Source organism: Microtus oregoni, unplaced genomic scaffold (assembly GCF_018167655.1).
Source record: "Microtus oregoni isolate MIOR12 unplaced genomic scaffold, Mior012 000032F_ref0000030, whole genome shotgun sequence".
In the NCBI taxonomy this organism is placed as follows: Eukaryota; Metazoa; Chordata; class Mammalia; order Rodentia; family Cricetidae; genus Microtus; species Microtus oregoni.
The window spans coordinates 1412877-1428950 of NW_024543091.1; the positions used below are offsets into that span (position 1 = coordinate 1412877).

Below are 16074 nucleotides of genomic sequence, written 5' to 3' on the forward strand. Positions count from 1 at the left end.
TCCCTTCTTCCCTTCCCTTCTTCCCTTCCCTTCCCTTCTTCCCTTCTTCCCTTCTTTTCTTCTTCCCTTCTTTCCTTCTTCCCTTCCCTTCCCTTCTTCCCTTCCCTTCCCTTCTTCCCTTCCCTTCCCTTCCCTTCCCTTCTTCCCTTCTTTTCTTCTTCCCTTCTTTCCTTCTTCCCTTCCTTTCCCTTCCCTTCTTCCCTTCCCTTCTTTCCTTATTTTCTTCTTCCCTTCTTTCCTTCTTTTCTTCTTCCCTTCTTTCCTTCTTCCCTTCCCTTCCCTTCTTCCCTTCCCTCCCCTCCCCTCCCCTCTTCTCCCCTCCCCTTCCTGTAACAAAACCTTTGTAGAGGAAGGGGAAAGAAGAAAGATTGATTTAATCCCAGCTTCACCTATGAATATGATAGTGTTTTTAAGAGGTAGACCATTAGGGACAAATATAGATAATAGCAATGTTAGTAAACATAGTGGATGAAAATGATGGCGTGCTGGACCCTACGGAGATCTTAGTCATGGTGGTCGGAAGAGGTGGAGGAAGAGGGAACTCCGACAGTCTTCATCTCCACAGTGATGTTGGCAACTGGGGCTCTCAGTTGTCCTCATAGTAGAAAGAAGCGAGAAACAAGGACAAATTTCAGTGCTTTGTAGTGGGAACTTTAACACTGCGAGGACGAAAGAAGCCATAGCTTCACGGAGATGGTCCAGAAAGAATAGGCGTAAAGAAGGAACGCTGTTCCTTAGTGAGATGTAGAGACTGGTATGGGGTTGAGCACTCATGGACAAGGGAGGCAGCACGTGTTGAAGCTGTCTTATCTGAGTGCTTGTGTCCCACCAAAACCCATACACTAGGACTAAACCCCATGTGGAACTCTGAGGAGGCGGGGCCTTTTGAGGGTCTAGTGCCCATGTGAAGCGTGTTAAAGGGAAGGACTGTGTCGCTGCCTCTGCCGTGCAAACACACAGCAAGGAGATGCCGTCTGTTCGGCACATGTTAGGATGCGATAGGTCGTGATAGAAGATAATAGTCAGTCAAAGGTTCATTAATTTGTCAGTTGGCTTCTAAGAGTAGCTAGAGGCATGGTTTCCTGAAGAGCAGTAATCCTTTGTTCATATGTAACATTTCTTTTATTACATTTTACATACCTTTCTTTAACTCAGAAGATTTTGTTTCTACTGAGTTTCAAATTCCTTGAGGATATGGATCATATTTTGGACTGAATTTTTGTCATTTGGAATTATTCCACAGTACCAATCCACTCCCTTTTTTGTGGTAAGTGTGATGTCAGTCCTTGATGATAATGTGTTATACATTTATGCTAAGCATCCAGAAAGAACTTTTAAAAGAAATTGGTGTGCCTTTTCATACAGGCTAGGTTTAAATGTCTACTTAAAATGTCATTTCATTAACTTTTAAAATGCATGTTTTTGCCTCATAGATATGGGATGAATTGCCTTATTCAGTTCGAAGATTTTGCCAATCTGAATGCATTTCGTCTCCTGAACAAGTATCGAAACAAGTATTGCACATTTAATGATGATATTCAAGGTAATCACATTTCACCGTGTATGAATCAAAAATAACATCTGGTAGTCTCCAGCTGATGAGAGAAATGCGATGACCCGTCTGAGCAAAGGCAGGAAGAGGCACAGGGAAGACGTCTAGAAAGATCATGTCACAAAGTGATCTAGCCGTGCAAGACACACAGGAACTCGGCATGCAGCTCTAGGCTCTTTGTCCCCTCCCCCTCCATACACATCAGAAAAGGAGGAACAAGGTTAAAACCGGTATTTACACGCAGGTGACTATTCTGAAACACCGAGAGTATACTGAGGGACTGAAGTTGCAGACGGCACTGATGTAGCCGGCAGGTTTGTGGAGTGAGGCATTGTAAGAGGGAGGGAGATGTTGAGCTGAGGAGGTGCATGTTAGGGATGCGACAGGTTACAGACAGTACACTGTTATTCAAATCAGAAACTTCCATATTTTCACAACTTTGGGAGGTCAGTAACTTTCAAAATTAATCTTTTTGTTCTGGATGTATTGTAATCTCTGAAAAGTTGTCATAGGTGGTGAGAAGATATATGCTTTAAATCTCATCTGCACTTAACAATTTCTACAGTGAGATATAAATTCTTCAGTAATAAAGCAATAAGTTAAATCTTAAATAAACAGTATCATTGTACTATTTTAATGAAATTATAGAATTATGTTCTTATGTATATAAGGTATACATACAGAAGTCCAACAAGATAAACAGATGAAAAATAATAACATCTGAGTCCACAGCTTTTTATTCAGATCCAGTAAATGTTAGGTACCTGTTAAAAAACCAGGATTATGTTGGATTTTTTTAGTCATAATTTCTGGTTCTCTTTCACATTTGAGAAAGCACCCTAGAATGTACCATATTACACATACACGAGCTCCCAGAAATCTGAGAACATCTCCAGCTATTATGACCTAATAAAGGAGGTCTGTGAAGATGGGCTGCACATGGTTTAAGGATATAAATGTAATTCCCCGTAGCCCTTTTCAAAGCCTCACTCCAGGAAGTGCTATTTCTCCGGGTTTTGGGACAGGTTCTCACTCTGTACACACGGACCTCAGGCTCCCAGTGTCCTGTGGGCCAAGATCTCTCGAGCCGCCAGTCTGGCACACGAATGGTCTGCTGAATCCTAACTGATAGTTCAGGCGCATGCTTCGGCTGTCTAAGCCGTGTGTGATTTTCTATTCAAGCTCTTGTTTTCTGACCCTCGCTGTGCTCCCTCCCGACACCCAAGCCTTATCTGAAAGCCCGTCTGATTCGGGTTAGGTAAAAGGACAAACAGGTAGAGGGTGTTACTTAGTTCTAGCAACTTGAAGGCCATGATGGCTTCCATCTCACTGCTGTGCTTGTTCTTCCGTTTTGTCTTAATGTCTCCATAGCGTTGGGCACTGTCATTGTCCCGTATTGAGCTACTTGTCTGCTGTCACTGCACCTGCCGATTCCTCCCTACTGCTTTGGCTCTTCCCTCGTTTCTTTGGCTATCCCTTGGTAGAGCACTTCAGGCCTTCCCTTCTTGCTTCAGTACTCTTCTTCTAGGCCCTATTGCACATTCTGACATTCATCTCGCAGGGTTAGTTCTACATTTAGGATTTCTTTGAACTCCAGGGTGGTATGTTCATCTGTTTATTAATAACTCTTCTTGGATATCTCAGAGTTACCTCATTCTGAAACCATTCTAAAGCAAATCCATTTCCTCCCCAGCCCAACCTTCTTTCCCTATGGCCTCCTTCCCAGTGAATCATTTTGGTCAAGTGCTTCCTGTCACCAAGCCGCCCTGACGCCATATCATAGAAGTCGGTATCTTCCATTGATTTATCTGTTGCTGCTGGTCTAAGAAGTCCATCCTCGTGCATGCTTGCTTCCTCATCTTGCATAGTTCTTGGATAGTCACTTTACAGACAGCTACAGAGTTTTTTGGAATTGAGTATTTGTAGGGTTTCAGAAGGAAATCCCGAGTTTCCAGGTGCTGAGAAGTGTGAATGTGAGCCATAGAGAGGATGTCTGGTGGGAAGGTGCTGCAGCCCTGTCTCTAGGGTACCCTGGATGATGATAGAGTAGCTTGATGCCCACACATGCTGCTCTTTGCGGTGCAGGCTGATGTCTGTAAGTCACTCATCAATTCATTTCGAGGCAGTCTCTATAGCAGCCTCCAGTGAACAGGTGAGCAAGCCTTTTGAGGGCTGGGGGGTGTGTATCAGTGGTGGACACTTCCCGAGCAGATACAGTGAATGCCCTGGGTTATCCCTAGCATTTCAAAAACAACACAGCAAACCCCCGTCCTCTTCTCGTACAATATTTTATACCTTCGCATTTTGTTTCTCACAGAATATGTGAAAGGATGTATAAGGATATTAAGACACACATTACATTATTGAGAACCATTATACAGAATTAATGGGAATCAGAGTTCAGTTTAAGAAGGTTAAATCACCAAGCAAAACAGAAATTTTTTATCTATCAGGACCAGTAATTAAGGTTAGGGCCTGGGGCACATGAGAAGTAAAGTCTAGAAATGAATGCAGGAGTCAAGTCAAGGTCCAGAGAATGTGTGAGGCATGCTGAAGATGCTTGTCAGCGTGGAAGCAGTAAAACCTGCCTGCCTGCCTGCCTGCCTGCCCGCCCACACAATGCTGAAGATGCTGGCCAGCGTGGAAGCAGTAAAACCACTCATTTCCACCCTCGCTTATTTCCTCACAAGGATTTCAGAATAATACTGCCCTTAGGAGGGAAAACACGGGGTTGAGAAAAGTCATATAATTCCTTGGTAGAGAAAGCCTTCGGGGAGTCTTCCAGTTTTGAGGGGAAATGAACGAGCCACCCTGAGCATCTCTCCCTCTGAGAGCTGCATCCCTGTGATGGGTGTTCTCCTTCTATTTCTCTTTTATCTTTTGAACCCTCTGATTTTCCCCTTTATGCCAAAGGATGTTGCCCATGAAAAGGGTTGTGCAGGTATTTCAGCCTGCACTGCAGATTAGTGCTTTGCATCCTCTCCTTGAAGGGACTGTTTTGTCTTCTTTTGAAACAGATGTGTTATTTAAAGACACTATTTTAGTGAAATTATTTGATTAAAGAAAAACATAGCTAACTATACTAGTAATATAAAATAATCTTAAATGATCCTGGGTTTGCTTTAAAGTCATGTTGTGCTTTAGGCCATCTCCTCGGGGGAGTTTTCTGTCCTGCCTTTGTTCTCTTACTCTGCTGAGATTCTGCTCTGTTGCTATCTGCTGGCAATTGCTTCCTGTTTGTATTCTCCCAGTTAAGAATGTGTGTGGTCCTCCATATCGAGTAAATGAATTCCACTAAAGTTTTTTCAGTATAGCGTTATTTCCTGCCCTCCACTATGTCTGCTGCTTTTTAGTCCGTATCCCTGTCCGTTTGTTTTCGAGTCTGTTTTCTGTCTCTTTAGTGCCGTTTGTAGGGAGAGGAATGCTAGTGTGGTACATTCTGCCATTTTCCACAGGGAGCCTTCCCTGCCTTCATGTCCTGCACATGCTTCTGCTGCTTTGGGTCCTTCCCACCCAAGGCTGTGGGCATCTCCCATGTCCCGAGCGGCTGTGTCCAGTGCTGCGTGTTCTAACCCTGAGCTCAGCCTATGTGAGCCCACCCTCTTCCTCAACAATCTTAATGGCATCTGATATATTAATAGCACATATGGATTATAGTTATTTCATTACACATTGGTCTTGTTAGTTATATAACATAACTTGTAGTTCTAATTTGATTTAACAAATCACTGCACCAGTGTATCAGTAAAGGTCTGATTTTATTGTTGTTGTTTTTGAGACAGGCTGGCCTTGAATTTTCCATCATCCAGCTGTAAACCGAGATTATCATGCCAGCAGTTGAGGTCATTCTTTGGTAAAAGATCAGAGAGATTTATAGCCACAGCAAATCTTCTGTGGATATTAAAGACGTATTACTTGCAAATTTATACCAGGATAGAACAGTTCTTATCCACAGTATTTGGTAGCAGGAGCACTGAATTTCATATTTTTCCTGATGTTAGAATGTGTGTTTGCATATATATATATATATATATATATATATATATATATATATATATGGAGAGAGAGAGAGAGAGAGAGAGAGAGAGAGAGAGAGAGAGAGAGAGAGAGAATGAGACATTTTGAGGCTGGGATCCAAATCTAAACACAAAGTTCCTTTGTGTCGAGGGTATACCATATGCACACAAGTCACAAGTGATGTCACACTGCATTTCAGCACTTGCGTTCTAGCTACGACTCAGATCACGTGAGAGATGTGTTGTCTTGTCAGGGCTCAGAGCACTTAGAGTTTGGGGACTGGAGGGATGGCTCAGCAGTTGGGAACATTGATGTTCTTATATAGGACCAGAGTTCAGATCCCAGCACCCACCCGGCCACTGCAGCACCATCTTCTGGCCTCTGTCAGCACTCAGATGCAGACACATACACATGCATATTCGTACAATTTTTAAAGAATCATTAAAAATCTGAAAGAATGGGAATTTTATGACACATAGCCTATAGAACTTTGTAAAAATTTAGAAGAAAGCCCGTCTCTTTAATATTGCGTTAGCAGTGTTTAGTCCTATTCAACTCCAGCAGTCCAAGGCAGGCCTTCCCTCTGTGTGATTGAAAGTTTAATATGAATATAAGAATTAAAACAATTGTGTGATTTATTTTGCAAACACATTTTTATAAAATTTTAATTTTCTGCACTTGCTTTTCTACAAAGAAATTTAAAGTAGCTACAGGCTATGTACAGGAATCATGTTCATGGGCAGGAGAGATGACTCAGTGGTTAAGAGCACTGGCTGCTTTTCCAGAGAATCCTGAGTTCAATTCCCAACACCCACACTGTGGCTCACAACCATCTATAGGGGATCTGATGCCCACTTCCCGCATAAAGGCATACATGCAGATAGAGCACTCATATACATGAAAAAATTAAAAAGATAAATCTTAAAAAAGTCAGGTTCACATTAAAGTTTTGGTAATGCTAAACTATCTTTTCAATCTTACCATCTGATGCTATAAAGAAAAGACTAGACATTCTATTATGTCACAAGGAAATGCTGTGGAATATACTTAAAATGACTTAGTATCCGGCACAGAGAGAGGAGGCTCGTGCTCCCTATTTAGCCGTGTCTGCAGTAAAGCATGTTAGTGGAGTGAGCTGGCATCACCACATGACAATGGCACGTTATACTTAGACAACACAGCCTCCTGTGTCTGTCTCCAAGTCTCCAATCCCATGAAAAACAAAGAAAAAAACTGAATAACGCCAAGTAGTGATGCTGGTAATGTGCCAACATTGACTTTTCCACTAGTTAAATCCTGTGACATTGGGACAGTCAGTAGGTGTCTTGGAATCATATGATCCCAGAGTTGGAAGTGAGCTTACGATTCCTCACATCTAACTTTGGACTGGCTTTCGTCAGAAGAACCCAGGAAGAGAAAGCCTAAGATGCTGCTTGTGAGTAATCAATACGGTAACTTGACGTCTGTTCCTCCCTAATTTCTTCTGTTAACAGTTCTCACGAGTGTATCTTGGTGCATGGGACAGACATCATGGCATATTTCCTATATAAATCAGCCATGTTTTGTACAGAATTTCTTCTGTTGTGGTTTTGGAGATTTAACTCGGGCCTTCTGTGCACTAGGCAAACATTCTGCGCCGAGTCACATTGTCAGCTCTTAGACTTCCATTTTAAATTATGCACAAAATAGTGGTTTTGTGCAATGTGTGACAGTTCGTGAACATTTCAGTGGTCGTACTTGCATCTATCCAGGTCTAGATTTTACCAAGTAAGGGTATTTTAAGTTTGGCCAGACTTTGCTGCTCCCTGGAGTGATATTGAAACAATAGACTGTTTCCTTGGTGGTGTAAAATGTCCATAAAGCTGGAAGGCATTGCAAAAAACCTGCAGTTTTATTTCAGGAATCGAGCTGCGTAGTCATGTTAGCGCAAGAGCACCACTGCATATCTGTGTACGTGGTGAAGTCCTAGGATTAGAACGGTGCCATTTATGTTCTTGTGTGTGATGAGAGCAGCCGTACCCTACTGTACATGCATTCCCTTATAACCTAGGGTTCTGATAGGAGTTATAGGTAGAGAGACAATTAAAGAATATAATAAAAAATAAGATTTCAGTTGCTATTATTGGCTATTTTCAAATTTAAACATTAAATTCCAAATACATCTGAAACACCCTTGCCACTACCCCATCAGCAGCAAGCATTTACTGTGTGCCTCCTTTGTGTGGAGGGAATCACCAGTGGATTTCAAAGCCCCAAGAATATTTAGGTGAAAAACTTCAACACTAATTACTCTTCTGTATCATACAACAAAATCATTTTACAAACGAGCAAAACAGATTACAAAGTAACATTTCTAAATTCTTCCAGATAGGGTGAACTGAATTCCACATCATATCCAAATTCAAACAAGGTATGGTGGCATATGCCTATAATCCCAGCATTTAGGAGGCTGGGGCAGGAGGATTGCAAGTTTGAGGCCATCCTGGGCACACATAGAGTTTAACTTCTGCCAGGGCTACATGAGGCCCTACCTTAAAAGTCTAAAACCAGATTTGAAAACCAAACATAACCCAAGCCCATGCTGTTACCCACCATCCTAGGATCCCCCTTTGGGAGGTTTTCAAGGATTTAAGCTGTGGTCCTAAAATACTGATATCCCTAGCCTAAGATGTCTGTCTCATATACCAGCATGGAGACAAACACATAGGTCCTGTCTGTCCCCTGTTACCCTGTCATATGGTGATGTGAAGATGCGGATAGAAGCTTGGAATCCAGCAGGATCCATCTGAGGATTGCTCAAGGATATTTATCACTTGTTTTAGGAACAGCGTCTGTTGCGGTTGCGGGTCTCCTTGCAGCTCTTCGAATAACCAAGAACAAGCTCTCTGATCAGACAGTGCTGTTCCAGGGAGCTGGAGAGGTACCTGCCTTGTGTACTGCTTACTGCGTCCCGACTTATAAGTGGCTAGCTTTAGCTCGGTACTTACTCAAGGTCTTGTGCTCTCCTAGTGTTACCGTACAGTAGACGGAAGATTCTGCAAGCTTTAAGGCAGCTTACAGTAATGTTATAGGAGACTTTGGAAGTGTAAAACATTTTGACAGTTCAAATTCGTGAGATTATCAAATGTTACCTTGACTTTGTTGTGCATGTTTAAGGCTTGATACCCAACGAAGGTACCAATGTGTTCTGTGTGCTACATATGACAACCTCACTGAATTTAAGTTAGTGTACCCATCCCCCACTGTCGCAGTCAGAAGTGTTCACAGCCCCACACAGTCCAACCTGTACATATGTAACTGTAATTGTTTTTTAAGAAAATCATTTTGAATTAAAGATACATAGTACATCAAAACTATTCAACATTATAACCAAGACATTTTAAATAATTGGAAGAAATTGTGTAAGACCAAACTGCATAGTTACTTGAAGTCATTGACAATACTCATTTAAAAGAAGAAAGCTAATTCATCTCCCAAACAGAATAAAATATTAATTTTCTTGTGAGAAAACTCTCAAATCTCTCTATAATTACAGAATTCAAAATTGGAAATACTATGGCTAATCATTTTGAAAAAAATTAAACTTAATATGATTATAATCAAAACAACTTGTTACATGGGTAGGAATGTGTACATACTGTTTTCATTTTGCTTATTTTGAAATTAAATTTGTGAGTTAGAGATACGTGAAAACATTCAGAATATAATCAGAGATTCACTTTCAAACTGAAATTACAGCCCAACCTACCTAATAGCCCTGATATGTTAGTTCTATTCTGGTAAGCCTCTCTACATTTCTAGAAGTTTCTGGTGAATGACACAGCAGTGTTCCTGGTTGTATGACTTGTGGACCCTGGTTTGTTCCTGAAAAGATGAGGTCTGTGGCATGTAACAGATTATCTAGACTTCACCAAATTCCAAATAAGATGGTTTCTTTAATATTGGGAGACATTTTGCAGTGCTTTCTCTGCCTAAATTAAGAGAACGAATAAATGCTGGGCAACACATATTTGCTTTCAGTCTTATGTTGCTGTCTAATTAAGGTCCCATCCAAATGAGCTTGCTTCTTTTACTCAAGTTCAGTTGAAGGAGCAGCTTCCTGACAGCAGGCCATGTGGTCCTGTGAGCCAGGCTGACAGTTGATTGTGTTAAATGTAGTGTTTTCTTGTTGTGCTGTTCCTGACTGTCTAACTACAGTCAGATATACTGACAGTCAGGGGTCACTGGCTTATCTGTGCTGACTAGCAAACTGTATCATAGTGGTTGTGTTGTAATTAAGTGGAGTAAATAGTGGTCATTTTGCACACCCAATGTGACAAAAATGCTTAGCTCCTAATGAGAATTCATGACTAAAGCTCTAAAACTCAGTGGACAGAGGGCTGTTTTGCAGTTCCTCACTAATGGACACAATGAGGTGACGTGTTACCCTCGACAAGACATGCAGAACAAGTTTTGAAGTCTTTATTTTTATACCATCTTTTCAGGCTGCCTTGGGGATTGCTCACCTGATTGTTATGGCCATGGAGAAAGAAGGTTTATCGAAGGAGAAAGCTGTAAAGAAGATCTGGTTGGTTGACTCAAAGGGGTTGATAGTTAAGGTAAGAAAGAGTCACTGTAAGTGCCTGTCCTAATGACCGTTCAGCAGGCTACTCAGTGTTCTCAGTGTCTCTTTAAGAAGTCGTTTTGAAAGATTAGCATTCATGGACTTGGGAGTTCAGTCAGTAAAGTGCCTACCATCCCCAAAACCTAAATTTCAAAGAGCCAAGCGCAGTGTCACAAGCTTGTAATCCCAGTGTGAGGAAGCACAGGCGGATGGACCCCTGAGCTTGTTGACCAGCTAGTGTAACCTGCTGGGTAAGTTCTAGGTCAGCGAGAGAACCTGTCGGAAGCAAAGAAATGGTAGATGGCGGACAACGAACTGTGCCTGAAGTTGTCCTTTGACCTCCACATATACCCTTACATACATGTGCGCCTGCACACCCAGATAGTATGCACATGCACACACAGACAGACACACAGACACACACACGCTAATAAACACAAATGATGGTGCCATTCAGGTGTACTGACTACCTCTGGATGAAGAAGAAAACCGTCTCAGGAATGGCTTCCACTGGGAGTGAATCCTCACAGCCCCGGATCCTCAGTCTGCTGGCATCAGCTTAGCTTTCCTCTGAAGCAGTTGGCTGCAGACACAGATGAGACACCTACACAGCACACTTTGGGAAGAGCTCTCTGTCACACACAGCAGATTAGGAAGGAAGGAGAGAGTGAGGGAGCTGCCCACATACCTGCTGTTTGCCACAGTTGTTGAAGTTGAAGGGATCGTGAGGAGAAGGACTTAGTAGATGGGCTGTTGGAATGAGCCCCAGTTTTTCTTTTATGTGACAGAGGGCCTCCTTTGTGCGGTCATGTGAAAACCTAGTGGTGACAGGCTGCGGTATGACTTGTGCCACCTGGTGTGTCACTTACTCTTCATTAAACTACTATAAAATACACACAAATCCCCTTTTACGTGAAGACTGACGGGTGATACGCTGTGTTTTCTGCAGCACAGCTAGGAAATGACCTGAAATTGACTTTCAGGAAAGTCATCCTCCAGGTATCCGGAGCTTTCGAAAGTTGATATTATTGAACCGATTGTTTCCATTCTTGAAAATTCGTCCTAAAATTAGTATGCTTATATTGTTGTAGGTGTGAGGATATTATTAAGACAGTATTTGCCATAATGATGTTTCATCATACATTAACTATAATGGTGATCTGTTATACTTCCAAAACGTAGTAGTCAAATAGATTACAGAACAGCTACAATGTGACATGTATGTTTAAAACAAATGATTCAACATATCAGATTAAAAAGAAAATGAATGTTTTTATAGTGCTTGATTTAAGTATATGATATTGCAAGATACAGAAGACAAATATCATCTGTATTTAACTTTACAAGGTTATTACTACAGTTGTTACAATGCTGGAGTCTGAGCCCAGGGCTTTGCACATCCTAGGCAAATGCTAGACCTCTGAACTATACCCCTTGCTCCTAAAGCTTACTTTGTAGGATTTTTAGTCCAGGTTCTTAGCAATTGTAATTCATAAAAGCTAGGGAAAAATGTTTAAAATAGTCATACATTGACAAATTTTGCCTTATAGGAAGAGAAGGTATATGTAAAGCTATCAGCTTAAAGGTGTTGAATGTAACTTTTTTTTTGGAGATACGATTTTTCTCTGTATCCCCAGATAACCTGAACCTCACTCTGTAGATCAGGCTGGTCTCAAACTCACAGAGATCTGCCTGCCCTGTTTCCCAAGTGCTGGGATTAAAGCTGTGCACCACCACTGTCTGGCAACCGGCAAGTGTAGCTTTCTTGACTTAAAGATTTGTTGCTTTCAAGAATCAGAATGACTGTAAACGACGTATACTGTGGTCACATCACATGCATTGTAGTTCACTGCCTGAAATTTCCCACTGTCCAGGCATTGTTCTAGATTCTAGTAAGTTTGCAGTAAGGCACTTGATTTCAGGGTGCTCACAGCATAAAGGGAAAATCAAGTTAGCGGCTGTAGAACAGTGGGAAGATGCTGTTACAGAAGTGCTGTCATGGCGCCATCATGCATATGGAGACACGGAGAAGAGGGAAGGAAGACTGAGGCACCACGAAGCATGGGCATTTCTAAGGCTTAGTTGAAAGAGTTCCGAGTTACTGTAGAGTCTCCACAGAGATCTGAAATTCATCCCAGTAAATGAAGCTAAGAGGAAGCATGGTGACAGTCATGGAGAGTCCTGACAGAGGTCTTCACACGTGTAACTGGTCCACACCTGACAGCAGTCTGCTGAGTGAACCAGGGAGGGCTGTCGGTGGAGGACTGGGCAACTGCTAAAGAGTAAGTTCTGTGAGAGACTGGGTATAGAGTGGAAGGGAAGCACATGAAGGAGACATGGCGCATGAGTCCTGAGAGGGTGAGCAGAAAGACGGCTTTCTCAGTCCTGACTGCATTGTGCAGAACGGCCTGAAAGAAGGTACAGGGAGAAAGAGAAACAAGGCTCAAAGCTCTTGCAATAATTTAGAAAAATTAACAGAGGGTTGAGTAAGAGAAACTCGATCCTATAGATGTTTAAAAGGAAAGACTGGCATACCGAGGGCTTAGGAAAGATGAAGGAGGGATAAGGTGGAGGGAGGACTCTAGTTGGACTCCCAAGACTTCTAGGTATAAGGAGAATTAAGAAAAGGTAATTGGAGGGGGAAGCAGTGAAAGGAAGTGACACAAAGCACGCTCGGGATGCCTGTGGAGTCTGCAGTGGAAATGCCCCTTCAGCGGTTGGAGAAGATCTGAACTGGAGAGAGGAATGCAGGGACCATTTACACACATGCTAGATGCCACAAAGAACAGCACGTCCCAGGAATGTATGACATTCAAGAACCCGCATAGTGGGAATCCATGACTTTAGTTTCCTGTGACATTTTAGTGTGAAAGCCACACAAGTATCATAGCTGTCAGCATAATTTTAACATAGGTCTGTGGAGCTGAGGCTCTAGGGTCCATGGATTGCAGTACTCAGAATGACTGCAGTTGATGGCTACACCCAACCGGCAACTTTTACTTATGTTCATTACCTGGTGCATATATTGTACTTGCTAAGATGAAATTGCTGAGGATGATGCTCTTGTACCCTGTAAAGACTTGTCACTCATATTGGTTTAATAAACACTGAAGGATACACAGAGCAACCAGACTATAGACTTAAGTTTTCTGTCCTGCCCGGTCCTGCAGCTGTTCAGTCCCAACAAAACACAACAGAGGTCTACATTAATTATAAATGGTTTGGCCTATTAGCTCAAGTTTATTATTAATTATCTCTTACAATTAAGTTAACCCATAATTCTTGTCTATGTTAGCCATGTGGCTTGGTACCTTTTATCAGTGAGGCATTCTCATCTTGCTTCCTCCGTGTCTGGAAGCAACTGCAGACTGAGTCTTTCCTCTTCCCAGAATTCTCCTAGTCTGGTTGCCCCACCTGTACTTCCTGCCTGGCTACTGACCAATAAGCATTTTATTAAACCAATACAAGTGAAAAATCCTATATTTAGACTAGGAGAATTCTGGGAAGAAGAGAGGCGGAAACACAATTGCCAGCCAGAAACAGGGGAAGCAAGATGAGAATGCTTCACTAAGAAAAGGTACCAAGCCACATGGCTAAATATAGATAAGAATTATAGGTTAATTTAAGTTAAAAGAACTAGTTAGTAGTAAGCCTGAATAATAGGCCAAACAGTTGATAATATAAGCCTCTGTGTGTTTCTTTGGGACTGAATGGCTGCAGGACCCAGTGAAGCAGAAACTTCCATCTACATGAAATTATGTTTTAAAAGGCCTTTGCACACTTAATAGCCTGTACACTTTTTAATATAAAAGAGACATACTAAGATTCAATTAATCAATGCTTCATGCCATTAAATAGCTCAAAATCTTTTACTGATTTTTGTTGGGAAACTAATAAATTGTAGACAAGCTAGAAAATTAGCTTAGTCTTGCTTTCAAATTTACGCAGCTATTTTGTGTGCTGGTTTTCATCTTTAGTTTAGTCCTTACGCATCTCCTGAGAGTCAATAATAACTTTATTAGCTTATAGTGGGCTTGCTCATAATGTATTAAAAGAATCATAAAATTTAAAATAGAACATTTTCTTGGTGTTACTCCTTCACACTTTAAAGACTTACAAACCCTCACAGCTAAAAAGGCATGGCAACTGTCTTTGAGAGTTAACATAATTAGACTTAGTTTTTATTGTAGCATGCTTTCTATTTATATTTTTAATGTCATGGCTGTAACCCTTCCTACCACTTGCCTATGGCCATATGTGCAATAGGAGTTTGTGCTATAGATTGTCAGTAATATAATGTGATATAATGTAATAATATAATACATTAGACTAGTATAGTTGGCATCAATTATTTGATCACTGATGGTACCTTACTATAGTATTATATAGCAAGAAATAATCGGTGTCAATTTAGTCACTTAAGGCGAGTACTTGCTAAAAATACATATAAAATTCTTCTCACATGAAAACGACAGAGAACAATGGGAGGGACAGGATTGTCAGCCGAGGAGTCTCACAGTGACGCCTGCCGAGTATGGTCAGACAGGACAGGAAGCCACAGCACAGACAAGGCCATACTCAGCCTCTTTCTTCAGTGGCTTTCACTAATAAGTCAACGCACGCTTAGAGAGAGCCCTGCATGAACATACGTCCATGTAGCAGAAGACTGGGTCTGGAGGTGATTTTGACTTCAGTTTTATTTTCTTCTGTTCTAAGTAATAGACTTCACTGTGTTTTTCCAGTTTGCAGTAGAAAGAGATCGTGAACAAAGGTATGCTGTGTGCAGTAATCATAGCTGGGATGAAAGATGGGAGATCCCTCCCACCAAATGCTCACATGTAACAGCATATGCAGAAAAAGAAAAAATGCCCATATATTGTATGTGTGTATATATGTTTGTATGTATGTATGTGTACACACACACACACACACACACACACACACACACACACACACACAGAGTGCCTAGCTCTCTAGACTAATTCCTTGCTGAGAAGTGCCACCTTTCCTCATCAATTGTCTTATTTCTACCTTGTGTGTGTGTCATTAATCCAGTTCCTTGGAAGGAGAACCTATTTGGGCCCCAGACTCTAGTCTCTCTGCCTAAAGCAAAGGGGGAAAAAAGGAAAAAAGAGACGGTTTCCATATACAGATGAAGTGACTAGCATAGGAGTATGTCCAAATCAGCTCTTTTTTTCATGTTGAGGTGGGGATGAGCCACAACTTGAGAAAAATAAAAGTGAAAGTTTACGGCAACAGCTGCAGCGTCAGCAGATACAGACAAAGGCTGCCCCATTCCGGTCATTTCTTGTTAGGCATGGAAAATATTTAGCAGGCAATTTTTTTTTTTGGTCTCTTGGTTCTTCTTGTGTCCTGTAGAGCCCTTCAGCAATGCTAATATTACTGTTCCATGATTCCTGGCTGTCTTTCAGTGTTCAGTCAGCATTTGTAAGTCACACCAGGAAAAAAAATCTATGGGGACTGGGCTGTAGGAGATTTATGCTTCTTACTAGTTGGGGTGTATCCTGCCAAGTTTGGGCTTCATGGCCAAGACCTGCCAGTGGTTACTGTGATTAATAAAGCAAGCTGTCTGCAATAAAACACATGTCTTTCCATTTTCATGGAGATAAGTGACAAACTTTCTGAGAACTATTTACCGGAGGAGTTTGGAGATGCTTGGTACAGTGTTTATGACTTTTTTTGATTTACTTCATATTCTAGGGAATTTAGAGGGTCTGAATACATACATGTTTTTCATTAATCTTGGGCTGTTCTCACAGCAATAGTGTCAGAAATCTGTGATTATAGAGCTGTGTGTTCGTGTCTCCGTGTTGGATATCCTGAAACTTATGCCTTTGAAAAGCCTGCCTGTAGGGTTGTGATGCATCGTTTAGAACAGTGA

The 16074-nt window shown here is 41.5% G+C and overlaps 1 protein-coding gene across 1 annotated transcript in view; it reads left to right on the top strand.

The window, feature by feature from the left end:
* Positions 1–16074, top strand: part of Me1 (malic enzyme 1) — a 122781-nt gene that overhangs the window by 84763 nt on the left and 21944 nt on the right. Inside the window, exons 7-9 of the mRNA XM_041679649.1 lie at positions 1434–1543; positions 8392–8489; positions 10054–10167. Of these exons, the coding sequence (XP_041535583.1) occupies positions 1434–1543; positions 8392–8489; positions 10054–10167 (322 nt within the window). The remainder of the gene's footprint in view (positions 1–1433; positions 1544–8391; positions 8490–10053; positions 10168–16074) is intronic.